The 12,358-nt window shown below is 42.8% G+C and overlaps 1 protein-coding gene across 1 annotated transcript in view; it reads left to right on the top strand.

Moving 5' to 3' along the window:
• LOC113409558 (estradiol 17-beta-dehydrogenase 2-like) overlaps positions 1–4,469 on the top strand; it is a 9,469-nt gene extending 5,000 nt beyond the window's left edge. The window contains exons 2-3 of the mRNA XM_026663610.1: positions 2,282–2,479; positions 3,902–4,469. Of these exons, the coding sequence (XP_026519395.1) occupies positions 2,282–2,479; positions 3,902–4,260 (557 nt within the window). The 3' untranslated portion in view covers positions 4,261–4,469. The remainder of the gene's footprint in view (positions 1–2,281; positions 2,480–3,901) is intronic.
• The last annotated feature ends 7,889 nt before the right edge of the window (positions 4,470–12,358 follow it).

Genomic DNA, 12,358 nt, shown 5'->3' on the forward strand with positions numbered 1-12,358 from the left:
CTCCGGTACAAGCAAACTCAGGTGCCCATACTCTGGGTGAAATCCTGGCCCTATGGAAGTTAATGAGAATTTTGCCATTGATTTTGTTGGATCCAGGATTTCACCCTTTTTTGTGTGTGTGGCTCCACCTAACTTAGTTACCCAAAAATTAAGTACTCCCTCAGCAAGCCAATGAAAAAAGTCACATTTCTGTGCAATGATGGACTTATCTCCCGGTCATGTTTTCATATAAATGAGATCTTATAATTTTACAGTGAAGGAAACAGTGTATTGAGCATTTTAAAACTGACTTTTCTAATTTGGGTGATCACCTGGAAACAGGAGCAATAATACAGGGGTGCTTTTGGTCACACCTGCTTTACTTATAAATATTTACATGGCTGCATTTATACCCTGGCCAGTTCTGGTAAATGTGTGCCTATATTAAAGGGGGTGCGCATTCTTTTGGTAAAACATTAGCAGAACAGTTAGGGAAGTCGCATTGCAGTCTGTGCTTCCCTGTGCTTGGTTGGGGGAAGGGTGTACTTTAACTAGAGTTAAGGTTAGACTGACCTCAAAGGAAAAGAATGTTGTCGGTTTAAGAAAGGAGGAGTTAATGTCAGTTCAGATTATGCAGACGACAATAAGTAATTTACTGGACTGTTTTAAAAACAAGGACTCTCTGCTTTTATTTGAGGCTAACCTGTGTCTTTGGTCATTGCAGTAAGAAACTGAGTAGATGATTAGGCGGTTTATAGTAAATCTGCTTTAGATTTCGTCAATGTCTTTTTTCCTTTAGAAGACATCAAAAAAGTTAAAATGGCCTTTTAATAACAATGCGTTGCATTATGTGTGTCTTATTTTGAGCATGTACTGCAAGTACCAGTGAGACTAACTGTGGGTGCAGCAGGGGGCTCGGGCTTGATGACCTATTGGAAGAAGATTCTAATCTGACGTAGGGAGTTCTATACTCTCCTGCGGCCATCCTCTTCTTCACTGTAAAAGCATGGCCTTTGGAGACTAAAGTTCCCTGCGAGAGTTGGTTGAAAATTTTCTGTCAAAAGGAAACTTTTCACAGAAAAATTTAATTTTCTAAAATTTTTCAGTTTTCAAAAACTAAAAATTCAGAAAAACTGGAAATTTTCTCCCCTGAAATTTTGTTAAAAATGAAAATTTGTAATTGCTTTTGGAGTTTTTAAAGAAAATTCTTGTTGTTTTTCAGCTCTTCCATTATGCAGTATACTGTTGCGTTTTCTTGATCCTAAGGAAGGCTGGTTGGATTGAAATAGAGCAATGCATTCTGGAACCTGTGACTTTGCCTCTGTTATATCTGTTCCCTTTTATGCAATGTAATTGTGACCTTTGGGCTCTCAGCACCTTACTGATGTGGTTTTTAGTTGGATGAAGTTTGGTTTGGCCTAATAGATTTCTCCTAGCTCCAGTCTCACCTTTTTCAAGCAGATGTTAAAAACAGATGGAGAATCTACAGCCAGTATATGAGGTGGCTTTATAAGGCCTGGTCTACACTACATAGTTAGGTTGCCATAAGCTGCCTTGCGTTGACCTACCTGTGGAAGTGTCTTCACTTACATTTGACTCCTGACGATGTCAGTGCCTCTCTAAGCCGATTTAGTAACTCCACCTCCCCGAGCAGTGTAGAGACATGGTCAAAGTAATTAGGACGATGCAGTGTCAGTGTAGACGCTGTGTTACTTACATTCACTGTTACTGGCCTCCAGGAGCCATCCCACACTGCCTCACACGCTGACACTATAATTGATACAAGTGTTCATGGTGAGGACATGCGTTGCTGACATAAGGAGCCAAATGTGGACATATACAAGTGATTTAATAACTGTGGTAGCCATATGCCGACATAAGTTAAGTCGTCATAATTCTGTAGTGTAGACATGGCCTAAAACTGGAATTGAGACTGTGTGACTGACAGGGACTTCAAATCCACTGCCTTTATTCACCCATTAAAAACAACAGAACAAAACACGATTGCTTAATTATTAACACTATCTAACACGTTATCTGTGTGATTTCCCTTTCTGAACATAACAGCAATTGTGATTCTCTGCATTGTATCCCAAAATGCAATACAATTTACTCTCCCTGTGTTTAAAAGTGACTGATGGCCAGGTGTGACTCTGACTGCAGCTGCTTCGAGCTACTGCTGATCTAAGATTTTTTTTGTGCCAGAAAAAATGAGTCCCGCGACGTCTTGTCTTTAACCTCAGTGAGAGCTGCATAATTTTGGGTTATGCTATGATCATTCTTTTAAATTATTGAAATAAAGTTTCAGTTGCCCAGAAAGCACTGGAGTCAAACTTTATCATGGTTTATATTGCTCCTGTAGGAGGCATTCCGTTGACAAGGTTTGCCGCATATGGTGCATCAAAAGCAGCTCTGTCCATGTTTTCTGGAGTAATGAGGCAGGAGCTTGCCAAATGGGGAATTAAAGTTGCTGCAGTTCATCCAGGAGGCTTCAGAACATGTAGGTATTTGACATTTCATCTAGTTCTCCTTCTTCCTTCAGATTATTCCCTATAGACCCACATCCTCAAGTAAAAGTCGTGAATGATTCTCAGCAGTCACAGTTACTTCCTATCCTTCACTTCCATTACTCAAATTAAGATCCAGCTTTCTTAAGGGAATTAAAAATACCCCACCAACCTCCTCCTACATAGGTAGTGAGTGATTTTTTGCTTCCAAGCAGCCAACCCTTAGGCAATGATCTTTATCAAGGGATGATTGAAAACCTTAGTTTGCCTTTCCCGATTAATAGACTGTAGTGAATGACTAGCAGTGGCACGTCTAAGTGTTTGTCAGTCATTCCTGATGGGGGAGGCAATCATTTCTTCCCTTTGCTTTTACCTATCTTGCCAAAAATAAAAAGCAGACTTCGGTGTGGGTTTGACTTGATTAAGCAAGTCACAAGAACTAATTAAGAACTTCAAATCTGGCCAATAATAGGTACAATTTCATGCTACACAGTGATCTAATTCTCTTTATCAAACGGTTTTCCTGTGTAATGGGTTCCATCTGCATAATGGGAGTCCTGGTGCATTGTTTCAAGGTGCTACTCATTTTTACTATGTAACTGAGGCTCCTATCTTTTTAATCTCCCCTGCCCACATTTCAGTAGCTCTTTCAACTCTAAATCCTTCTTCTCTCCACGCTGTTAGAGAAGAAAACCAGGTTTCTGCAGAATTCCTTTCCATGTCACAAAAGTTGCAAGTCACAGAAGAGATTTCAGCCATTCAGTGGAGACCAAAGTAGTGGTATCTAGCTAGCTAGCTTAAGTACTTGGAGAATGGGCCCTACAGAACACAGTTGAGGGCCTGTAGAAGGGCATTATGAGGACCCCGCATTCCCAGTCTCTGTGGATGTGCTTGTTCTGGTGATGAAAATGGAAGGGGTGAGTTTCCAGTGCTATCTATCCAGCATCTTTTATTAGAGTAAAAAATTGTGTTTACAAAGACATTAAAAAGCAAAGAGAATTTTCTTTATCTGTAAACCCCCATTACACGTTCCATGGAAAATAACTTGGAATGGCCTTACTGAGAAAGTGTTTCTTAAGGGATAGGGCTCTAAAATTTCCTGGCTGTTCCTCTGTGTTTAGATATGGTTTACGTTAGCAAAGTACAAGCTTGATAGCAAAGACGAAAAAGGAGTGAAGTCCCTCAATCCATACATTAGAGTAGGCTGTCCTGTCCTGTTCTAGCTGAAACTTAGCAATACTTTTGTTATATTTTTAAGAACTTCAGGCTTACCATCAAATAACAAAACTTTTAATGAAGTTTAGATGTGCAGAACAAGATAGGGAGGAAAAAAGACCCAATGTACTTATTTACCAGTTGAATTGGATTGTCAAGTTAATGTACAAAAGCCCAGGTACTTTACTTTGTTATTCCAGGCATACAAGGTACATCTGAGCTGTGGGCTAAGCAAGAAAAGCATCTTCTGGAGAATCTCACACCAGACGTGAAGAAAGATTATGGTGAAGACTACATTGAAGCACTGAAAAATTTCCTCCTGCACATGCCAGTTCATTGTGCTTCTGACCTCTCTCCAGTACTAGATGATGTTCTCCATGCTTTATCGGCAAAGAGTCCACATGGTTTATACACTCCAGGCAAAAGTTCTTACCTAGCTCTATGTATCTTTTGCTATTTTCCTCTCTGGCTTTACGATTTGTTCATTGGTAAGATGCAAAGTAACAAAAGTGTACCCAGCGCTTTAAGGGCATCAGAGGCCAAAAACAAGAACACGTAAGCAGAGTATGGAATTCCGTCAGCATTTTAAATTACACCGGGAGAACAGGGCAAGGTTTTGTGTGAAGACACCGTTTGTTACATTGCAATTTATTGGGGCCCTTTGCTCGTCAAATTGCGTTCCAGCTGCTGGGCAATTGGGGCTGAGGTTAATCTTGAAGCTTTGTGTATTTTAGGCCTTGTCTACAATACGGGGGGAGATTGATCTAAATTATGCAACTTCAGCTATGTGAATAATGTAGCTGAAGTTGACGTACTTAGATCTACTTATCGCGGGGTCCACACTATGCGATGTCGACTGCACTTGCTGAGGACTAGCTTCTTGGCAAGTTTTAAAAATAACTTCATTTTATTTGAGTGCCAAAAAAAGTTATTTTGTTTAAGTACTTGGGGATCAAATGCTTCTCATATATGGGATAACTCAATCATGGTCAAATTAAATTTTACTTTAAAACATTCTCTCTTTGGGTTCAGAACATGTATGACAAATTTTGGCCCCCTCAAGGGTAATTTTTCTGAAAAAGTTTTCGGAGCTTAAAAATTAAAGTAGAAATGTTGTTTCCCCATCAGGACTTAAAAACACCTTCAACATTTGTACGTGTTCACTGGCAAGTGAGATTTTTGATTTTCAAAAGACTCTGTGTCTGTGTGACACTGATTTTCAGTGAACAAAGCCAAGTAATGAAGCAAGAATAACAACTTTTGGAGCCAAGGCTGTTTTTAGCAGGCCTATATGATAACCTGATAAGTGCTTCCTTGATGCATGGATTTTCAAAAGACAATAAATGACCTGAGAGTGTAAGTCCTACTGAAAGTCCAACATGTGACCAAGGGCCAGATTTTTAAAGGTATTTAGGTGCCTGGTCAGATTGTCAAAATCATCTCAGCGTGCAACACTCAATTAAATCAGTGAGTTTTAGGCAACTAGATATTTTGGAAACAAAAACCCTGGGCACCTAAATACCTTTTAAAAAACCTGCTGCTACATCACTTAGAAGCACAAATCCTGTTGAAAATCAAACATGTGACTGTTATTCATGGGAAAAATCAATTGGCTTTGTGATCCTAAATTATTTGATTACCTAACACACCTAGGAACAGTAGCACAAAAATCAGTTAGGCTCTTTCAAAACTCCCATGCACCAACGATAAGTAGCTTCCAGCCTATCCCATAAGCCTTCTAAACACAGCCCTAATTACAATAGTTTTTACTCTTGCCCTATTACTTGACTTTATTCATACACACATTTAATCTCAGGTTTGCACTTGTGATACATGGTATTATTTATTTGCATAGCACGGGTGGTGTGCTAGGTGTTTTACAGATAGGCCTAAAGATTTTATTTCCCCCTGAAGGACCAAAAATAGCTGGGTGGGATAGATGGCCCTTGGAGCAGATTTTGGTGTTGTGTAGTGAAGCAAACTGGACAGGGTTATACTTGACATTGTTGATAAACACATGACTCTGGAGCTGCCTGTACCATCAACATCACATTCTCATGAAGGTGACCCAAGTAAAAAAAATGACAGACAGGGGGAAATGGTGGGAGAGGGGGAGGGAGGAATTAAAAATTTTATTAAGATGATGATAAAAAAAAAAAGTAGTGAACAGAGTTTGAGCATAGAAGTTTCTGGTTATCAGGGAATAACATACAGCTTATCGAGGGTGCAAAGTTTGGCTTAAGATCAGGTGGCATGAGGAATACATAATCTGCAATATCCCCGATTGGGGGTAAAAGGTTGATGGGTCAAAGTACAGACATTGAGATATGAGGGTATGAAGTTCATAGAGTGGTTGTGTTCGGGTGTGGAGTATAATGAGTGGATATGATGATGAGGATGGATTGACCCTCATTTGGTGAGATTTAATGTTTAGGGAGTTTATGGTTCCAGTTCATATGATCCAGTGGAGAAGGTCACTTGGTCCCTTTCTCTTCTTGCCTACCTAATCTCATTGTTAATGTGGTGACAAACACCAAGCAAAGGAAGCAGCGATACCTAAAGGGATCATGGTTTGATCCATTGATCAAACATACGGTTTGATCCATTGAAGCCAACATGAAGATGTCAATTGGTCTCAGTGGACTTTGGATTAGGCTCATTTCTGTCACAACAGAAAGATATAACTACATCAAATACATAGCCCAGTCGGTGCTTGTTTTAGAAATCTGTCTTCTTCCCAGACACTTGGGTCAGAAAGGTGTGAATTCAGCCTGATTTCTCTTACAGTTCCCTGCTTTGCAACTGATTGGTAATCACTGAACTTCCAAATTTAGGTTGACTCTGTCATTAGAGCTGTTTCCAACATACTCTCTATGTAGCTGGCCCTTTAAACAACCATTTGCACCCTTAAGATGATCATTTTGGTTGTGTAAGTTACAACACCCTTCCTTCGAGTATTCAGACATGGACAAGGCCTAACAGCCAAACTTTGTGCAGCTCCAAGTGATGGACAAACAAATGAGTAACTGATTAATCATATAATGCTAGTAAAAGAGAAATGAGAATTAGAATTACCAAGTGCCACAGACAACCTTCAACTGGCTCACGCCACCACGTCCTCACCTTTGTGGAGCAAATAACAACAGCGAATAGTCACGCAATTCATTTACACACAATGATCACTAGCAGAATCAATCTCTACTGGCACGAGATATCCACATTACCTGGAACTGACATTTTTCTGGTTACTCATGCATGGGAGCTTGCAAATAACTTCAGGGCACAGTTTGATGAAAAGCCAACCTACACTGTGAATATCTATAAATGTCTGAATATTCTTCAGAGCAATATGACTGACACCTGTGCAAAATGTGATAGCTGCTAGGACTAGTATCTTGACCACACTGTGACTCTCAAAAGCGAGCTCTGTGATTAAGATGTGGCTAGGCAAAAACAGATAGAATATAAGACAGGAAACCAATACAGGGAGCTTGACTCTCCCAATTGCAAGATTGCTTGGAGGAAAAATTTGTAAAAGAACCAAAATGTAAGTAACAACATACCATACTATGCTTTTGACTTTCCAGGGAAGTCTATCATAGCTACACCCAACGCTATGGGTGAAATCCTGCCGCCACTGAATTCACAAGCTCCCATTGACTTCAATAGTGTCATGATTTCACCCAGGGTCTGTGTATAGAGAAACTCATCTGGCTGTCTGCCCTCTACTTGTTTACAAATGGTTTATTACACTAATTTCCAACTATTAGGATAACAATGGTCTGTTAACACTTCTGCCTTACTGCCTGTTCACATCCTTAAGCTATATATATATAATTACACTCTGTGGATGCAACTGTTTACTCAGTTGGGTAGTGTCCGGAAACCATTCATTTGAAACACCTGACTAATTACTGAAATAAGACTCCTGGGAAACCTGCAGCCCTAAAGACACTGCCTGGAACTGGTAAAAGAAGCTCGGTGGCCTTTCTTGTGTTGCTTCCATACCAGCGAGAGCCCGGCGCATTCGAACCAGAATGGTCCTGTTAATTTTTGCTGATACTTAACCAGTTCCACTGACTCAAGCTGGTTCTAACAAACACCCAAATACGCAGTATGTCTGCATGACAACAGTGTAAATGCTTGGATTTCAAAATGACTGAGCTTTGGAGCCTATCAAAGGAACAGTGAATTACGAAGAATGCCTAGGGCCTTGCTCGTGTCTGTTATAGTTTAAACCGGATTAATGTGGAAGTGGCCTTGGGTCAGTGCAGCTCTGCTGATCTCCAGCAGCTCAGGGTCTGCCCCTCACAGTCTTGTCCACGTTGGAAAGCAGCTTCAGGGCAAACTCCTGGCCTCATTGAAGGCAATAGAAAAAACATCCATGGCTTCAGAGGGGCCAGGATGTCACCCTCAACCATAGAATCATAGAAATGTATGACTGAAATGGAGCTCCAATGGGCCGCTACTTCAACCCCCCTGCTCTGAGGAAAGACCAGGTAAACCTAGGCATCCCTGACTGGCAGAGACAGATTAAGGGGACCTAGGCCAGAGCAAGTGTGGGGGGGAGCCCTCCCCATCTCTTCTGCTTGTGGTCCCACTCCCGTTCCACCCCTTCCGCCTGCAGCCCTGCCCACAGCCCCACCCCTTTATGCCTCTTCCCCAGGAACCGGAACCTGCTCCTGCTCCACCCAGAGTCCCCCCATTCCGCCCCACCCCACTGCACCTGCACAACCTGTTTGCTCCTTTCTGCCCCCACCCCCTTGCAGCCCCAAGACCGGACTACACAGAGGAGAAAGAGCTCCTCCAGTCCCAGGGCCACAGCGGCGGTCCAGGTACTGGGGCTTCTCCTGCTCTGCCTGCCCGGCGCTTCTGCCGGGGATGGGGTCGGGCATGGGGGCGTCCCCTGCCACCCCGCGGCTTCTGCTGCGAATGAGGTTGAGACACTGGCAGGGTTGGGGGCCGTTGGGAGCTTCCCCTCACCCCAGGGCTTCTGCTGGGGACAGGGTTGGGGGGCACTGAGGGGGCTTCCCTGTCCTGCAGCATCTGCTGGGACAAGGTTGGGGGCTGCTGGTGGGGGGGCTTCCCAGGGTGGGGGTATGCTGGGGGAGCTTTCCCTGCCACCTTGCAGCTTCTGCCAGGGACGGGGTCAGGGGCCACTGAAGGGGGGACTTCCCCCATCCCACGGCTTCTGCCCCATCCCACAGTTGGGGGGTAGCTGGGGGGGGCTCCCCCTGTCACACAACTTCTGATGGGGGTCAGGGCACGAGCATTTCCCCTGCCCCAGCTGCTGGGGCTCTGGGCTTCTGCCACCCGGTGGCAGATTTTTTTCCAGGGTCCCCAAGTTGGCCGGGGCCTCAGCCAGTTGCCCCAGTGATTAATCCACCACTGCTGACCCATGTTTGTCCAACCTGTTCTTGAAAAATCTCCAATGATGGGGATTCCACAACCTCCCTTAGGAAGCTGTTCCAGTGTTTAACTTTCCTTTATCGTTATACAGCTTCTAGGTTAATATCTAACCTAAATCTCTCTTGTTGCAGCTTAAGCTGCTTACTACTTGTCCTATGGTCAGTGGATATGGAGACCAATTGGTCTTTGTCCTCTTTATAAAAGCCCTTAACATGTCTGAAGAATTATCAGGGTCTCCCTGAGTCTTCTTTTCTCAAGACTAAACACGCCCAGTTTTTTTTAATCTCTCCTCATAGGTCAGGTTTTTTCGAAACCTTTAATCATTTTGTGCCGCTCCTCTGGACTCGCTCCAATTTGGCCACATCTTAAAGTGTGGACCCTAGGACTGGACCTAGTACTCAAGCTGAGGACTTACCAGTACCGTGTGGAGTGGGACAGTTCTTCTGTCTTACAAATGACACTCCTCTTAATATACCCCAGAATGATATTAGGCTTTGTTGCAACTGCATCACATTATTGACTCCACTATAACCCCCAGAGCCTTTTCAACAGTACTACCACCTTGCCAGTTATGTACTTGTACATTTGACTTTTCCTTTCTAAGCATACTACTTTGCATTTGTCTTTATAGCATTTCATCTTGTACACTTCAGACCCATTTGTCAAGGTCATTTTGAATTCTAATCCTGACCTCTAAAGTGCTAGCAATGCCCCCTCCCAGCTTCGTGTCACAGTCATATCCAACCTAAAACACCTTCAGACTCAATCTTGGGGGAGAGCGGGGGGGAAATCACATTTCAAAGGTAATAATATTACATTTCCAAACCCCAGAAAAACAATAGTAAGCACATTTCATCTTGATAATAAGAGTGCCAAAAACACACTGAAGGTAGCTTTCTGTGGTAAAAATGTTCAACACGATTATATTCCAATGTATCTCGGAGTGAAACTCGACTGCACCCTCTCCTTCCATGATCATCTTGAGAAGGTAGCTGCAAAGATAAAAACGAGCCAACAGAATCCAGAAACCAGCAGGTACAACCTGGGGTGCATCAGTATCTGTGTTGCCAACATCTGCAATAGCATTTTAATATTCAGTAGCTGAATATTGTGCACGGGTATGGCACAGATGCAGCCACACACGTCCTGTGGATACCCAGCTAAATACAGTGATGCGGTGCATCACGGGACCCCTTAAGTTGACTCCAACACCATGGCTACCTGGCCTGTCTAACATCGCTCCCCCACCGATATGCCAAACTGCTGCAAGATTCCATGAAGCTCAGTGAATCTAGGAAAACATGTCTTCCTATTCACCAAGACCTTGACATTGCCCCCCCCCCCCAATGTCTTAAGTCCCACAAGCCTTTCTGGGAATATCCATTTAGCCTCATGCAATCAGGCTATGATCAGAAGGAGGCCTGGAAAGCAGATTGGGCTAAACAAGACTTAAAAAATAAGCACCTTGTGCCAGATCCCATGCAGAAGTTTCCTTGGTTTGACCTTCCATGGTCATCTTGGTCAACTCTGAACCGAATTCGAACCAACCATGGTAGATGCAGATATCGAATGCACAAATGGAAAATCAAGGACACCCGGTGTGCGAGTGTGGGTCCCCCTGACAGACCATTGAACATATCGCTACCTACCGCCCAATTTATAAATATGAAGGAGGCATCACTGCAATAAATTCTGCTACTCCTGATGTAGCCACTTAGCTCCATCAACTTCAGGTGAAATTGTAGTTGCTGCTCTACACCAGCCATACGAAAGAAGAAGAAGTCTATCTATCTATCTATCTAATCTGTCAACCCCATGTAAGCTTCTTCTTCTTTCGTATGGCTGGTGTAGCACAGCAACTACAATAGCTATTAAAATATTATATATATATATACACACACACACACACACACACATAGTCTGTTCAATTTTCATGGCTCATTGCCTCATTTACAGGCAGGTAAGCCCCTGGGCATGTCAAAGAGTCTCAAAGCATGTCAACACTCATTTAGCAAAAGTCAGTCTAGAACTTGTCTGCAATGTGTTTTTCCTCTTAGCTGCTGCACTTTTAATCAGTGTTATGGTAGTAACAACAGCACCTGACATTTTACAAGGTACATAGTGAAACTCCACTAATGGATACACCCATGCGCAGCAGACCTGACCAAGATGATATAAATATGTTTCTAAGAATTTTCCAGTGTGTCATTCTGACGTGTGACAAGCCGTGGGCCCCTTCTTAGGAACTGCATAGATGAAGGGCCTGCCCTGGTTCCAGTCATTTGTGTACCTCCACCACAGCAGACCCTAGTGTAGACAGGCAAAACTGCTATTTGCACTAGTGGAGGCTGCTTCTGCTTGAAAGGGGGAAACCACATTGATATAAATGGCAGCTGTGCCCATCTACCCTGGCATGTGTACTTGTGCAGCTATACTGACGGCTGGAATCGGAGCAAATCCCAGGGTAGTTGAGGTCTCTGTCTTCTTGAGTCAACCAAACTATTTGTTCTCTTAGATCTACCATGCAGTGTTGGCTAGAAGGGAATTTAAAAAATGATAGGCAGTGAACAAACACAAGGAGCCTAATTCATCCCCAGCTGTATTCAACAGACTTGCATCAGAGATAGATTTGTCCCAAGCCGTGCCTATATCCCCAAGGACATGTCACTTTCCTATATACAGGATGAAACCTTTCTTGGTTGCCAAAAGCGATGGGAAACAGCTTTTCTGCATGAGTTACTGCAGCTGACTGTAGTTCAAAAGGCATTTAAAGCAGCAAAAAATTGCAGGATAATCTCACAGAAAAGTTTAGGGTGAAACTGTAGTGTGAAATGTCCTCTAAAATATGGAGAGCGTTACACAGCTGGATGGATACACTGAAACAAAAATTGAACATTGTTAGGAGAAGGCCATACAGCATGTGGTATCAAGCAAGATGGCATCTGACTTCGACCAAGCAAGCTGAAGAGCTGTTCCTTTTTCTTTTCTAGATAAGATTTTTTTCCCTTTTGTTTCTTTATTTTGAATATACTTGTCCAGAGACATCTGCCAATTTATTGAGCTGTTTAAGCTTTTTTTAAGTGTTAATGTATGAATGTTTAAGTAGTAGTATGTGGGTACAGCTATTAAAAATGGCACCATTAATTAGTTCCTAACCTAAAGTTTAAACAAATCCCACCGCAAAGGGAATCGTGAGTTGCTGCTCATCACTGTATTGAAAGTAGAGCAGTTAGCTGGAAGGGGAGCAA

This window comes from Terrapene carolina, unplaced genomic scaffold (assembly GCF_002925995.2).
Source record: "Terrapene carolina triunguis isolate 2854851 unplaced genomic scaffold, T_m_triunguis-2.0 Scaffold33891, whole genome shotgun sequence".
NCBI lineage: Eukaryota > Metazoa > Chordata > Testudines > Emydidae > Terrapene > Terrapene triunguis.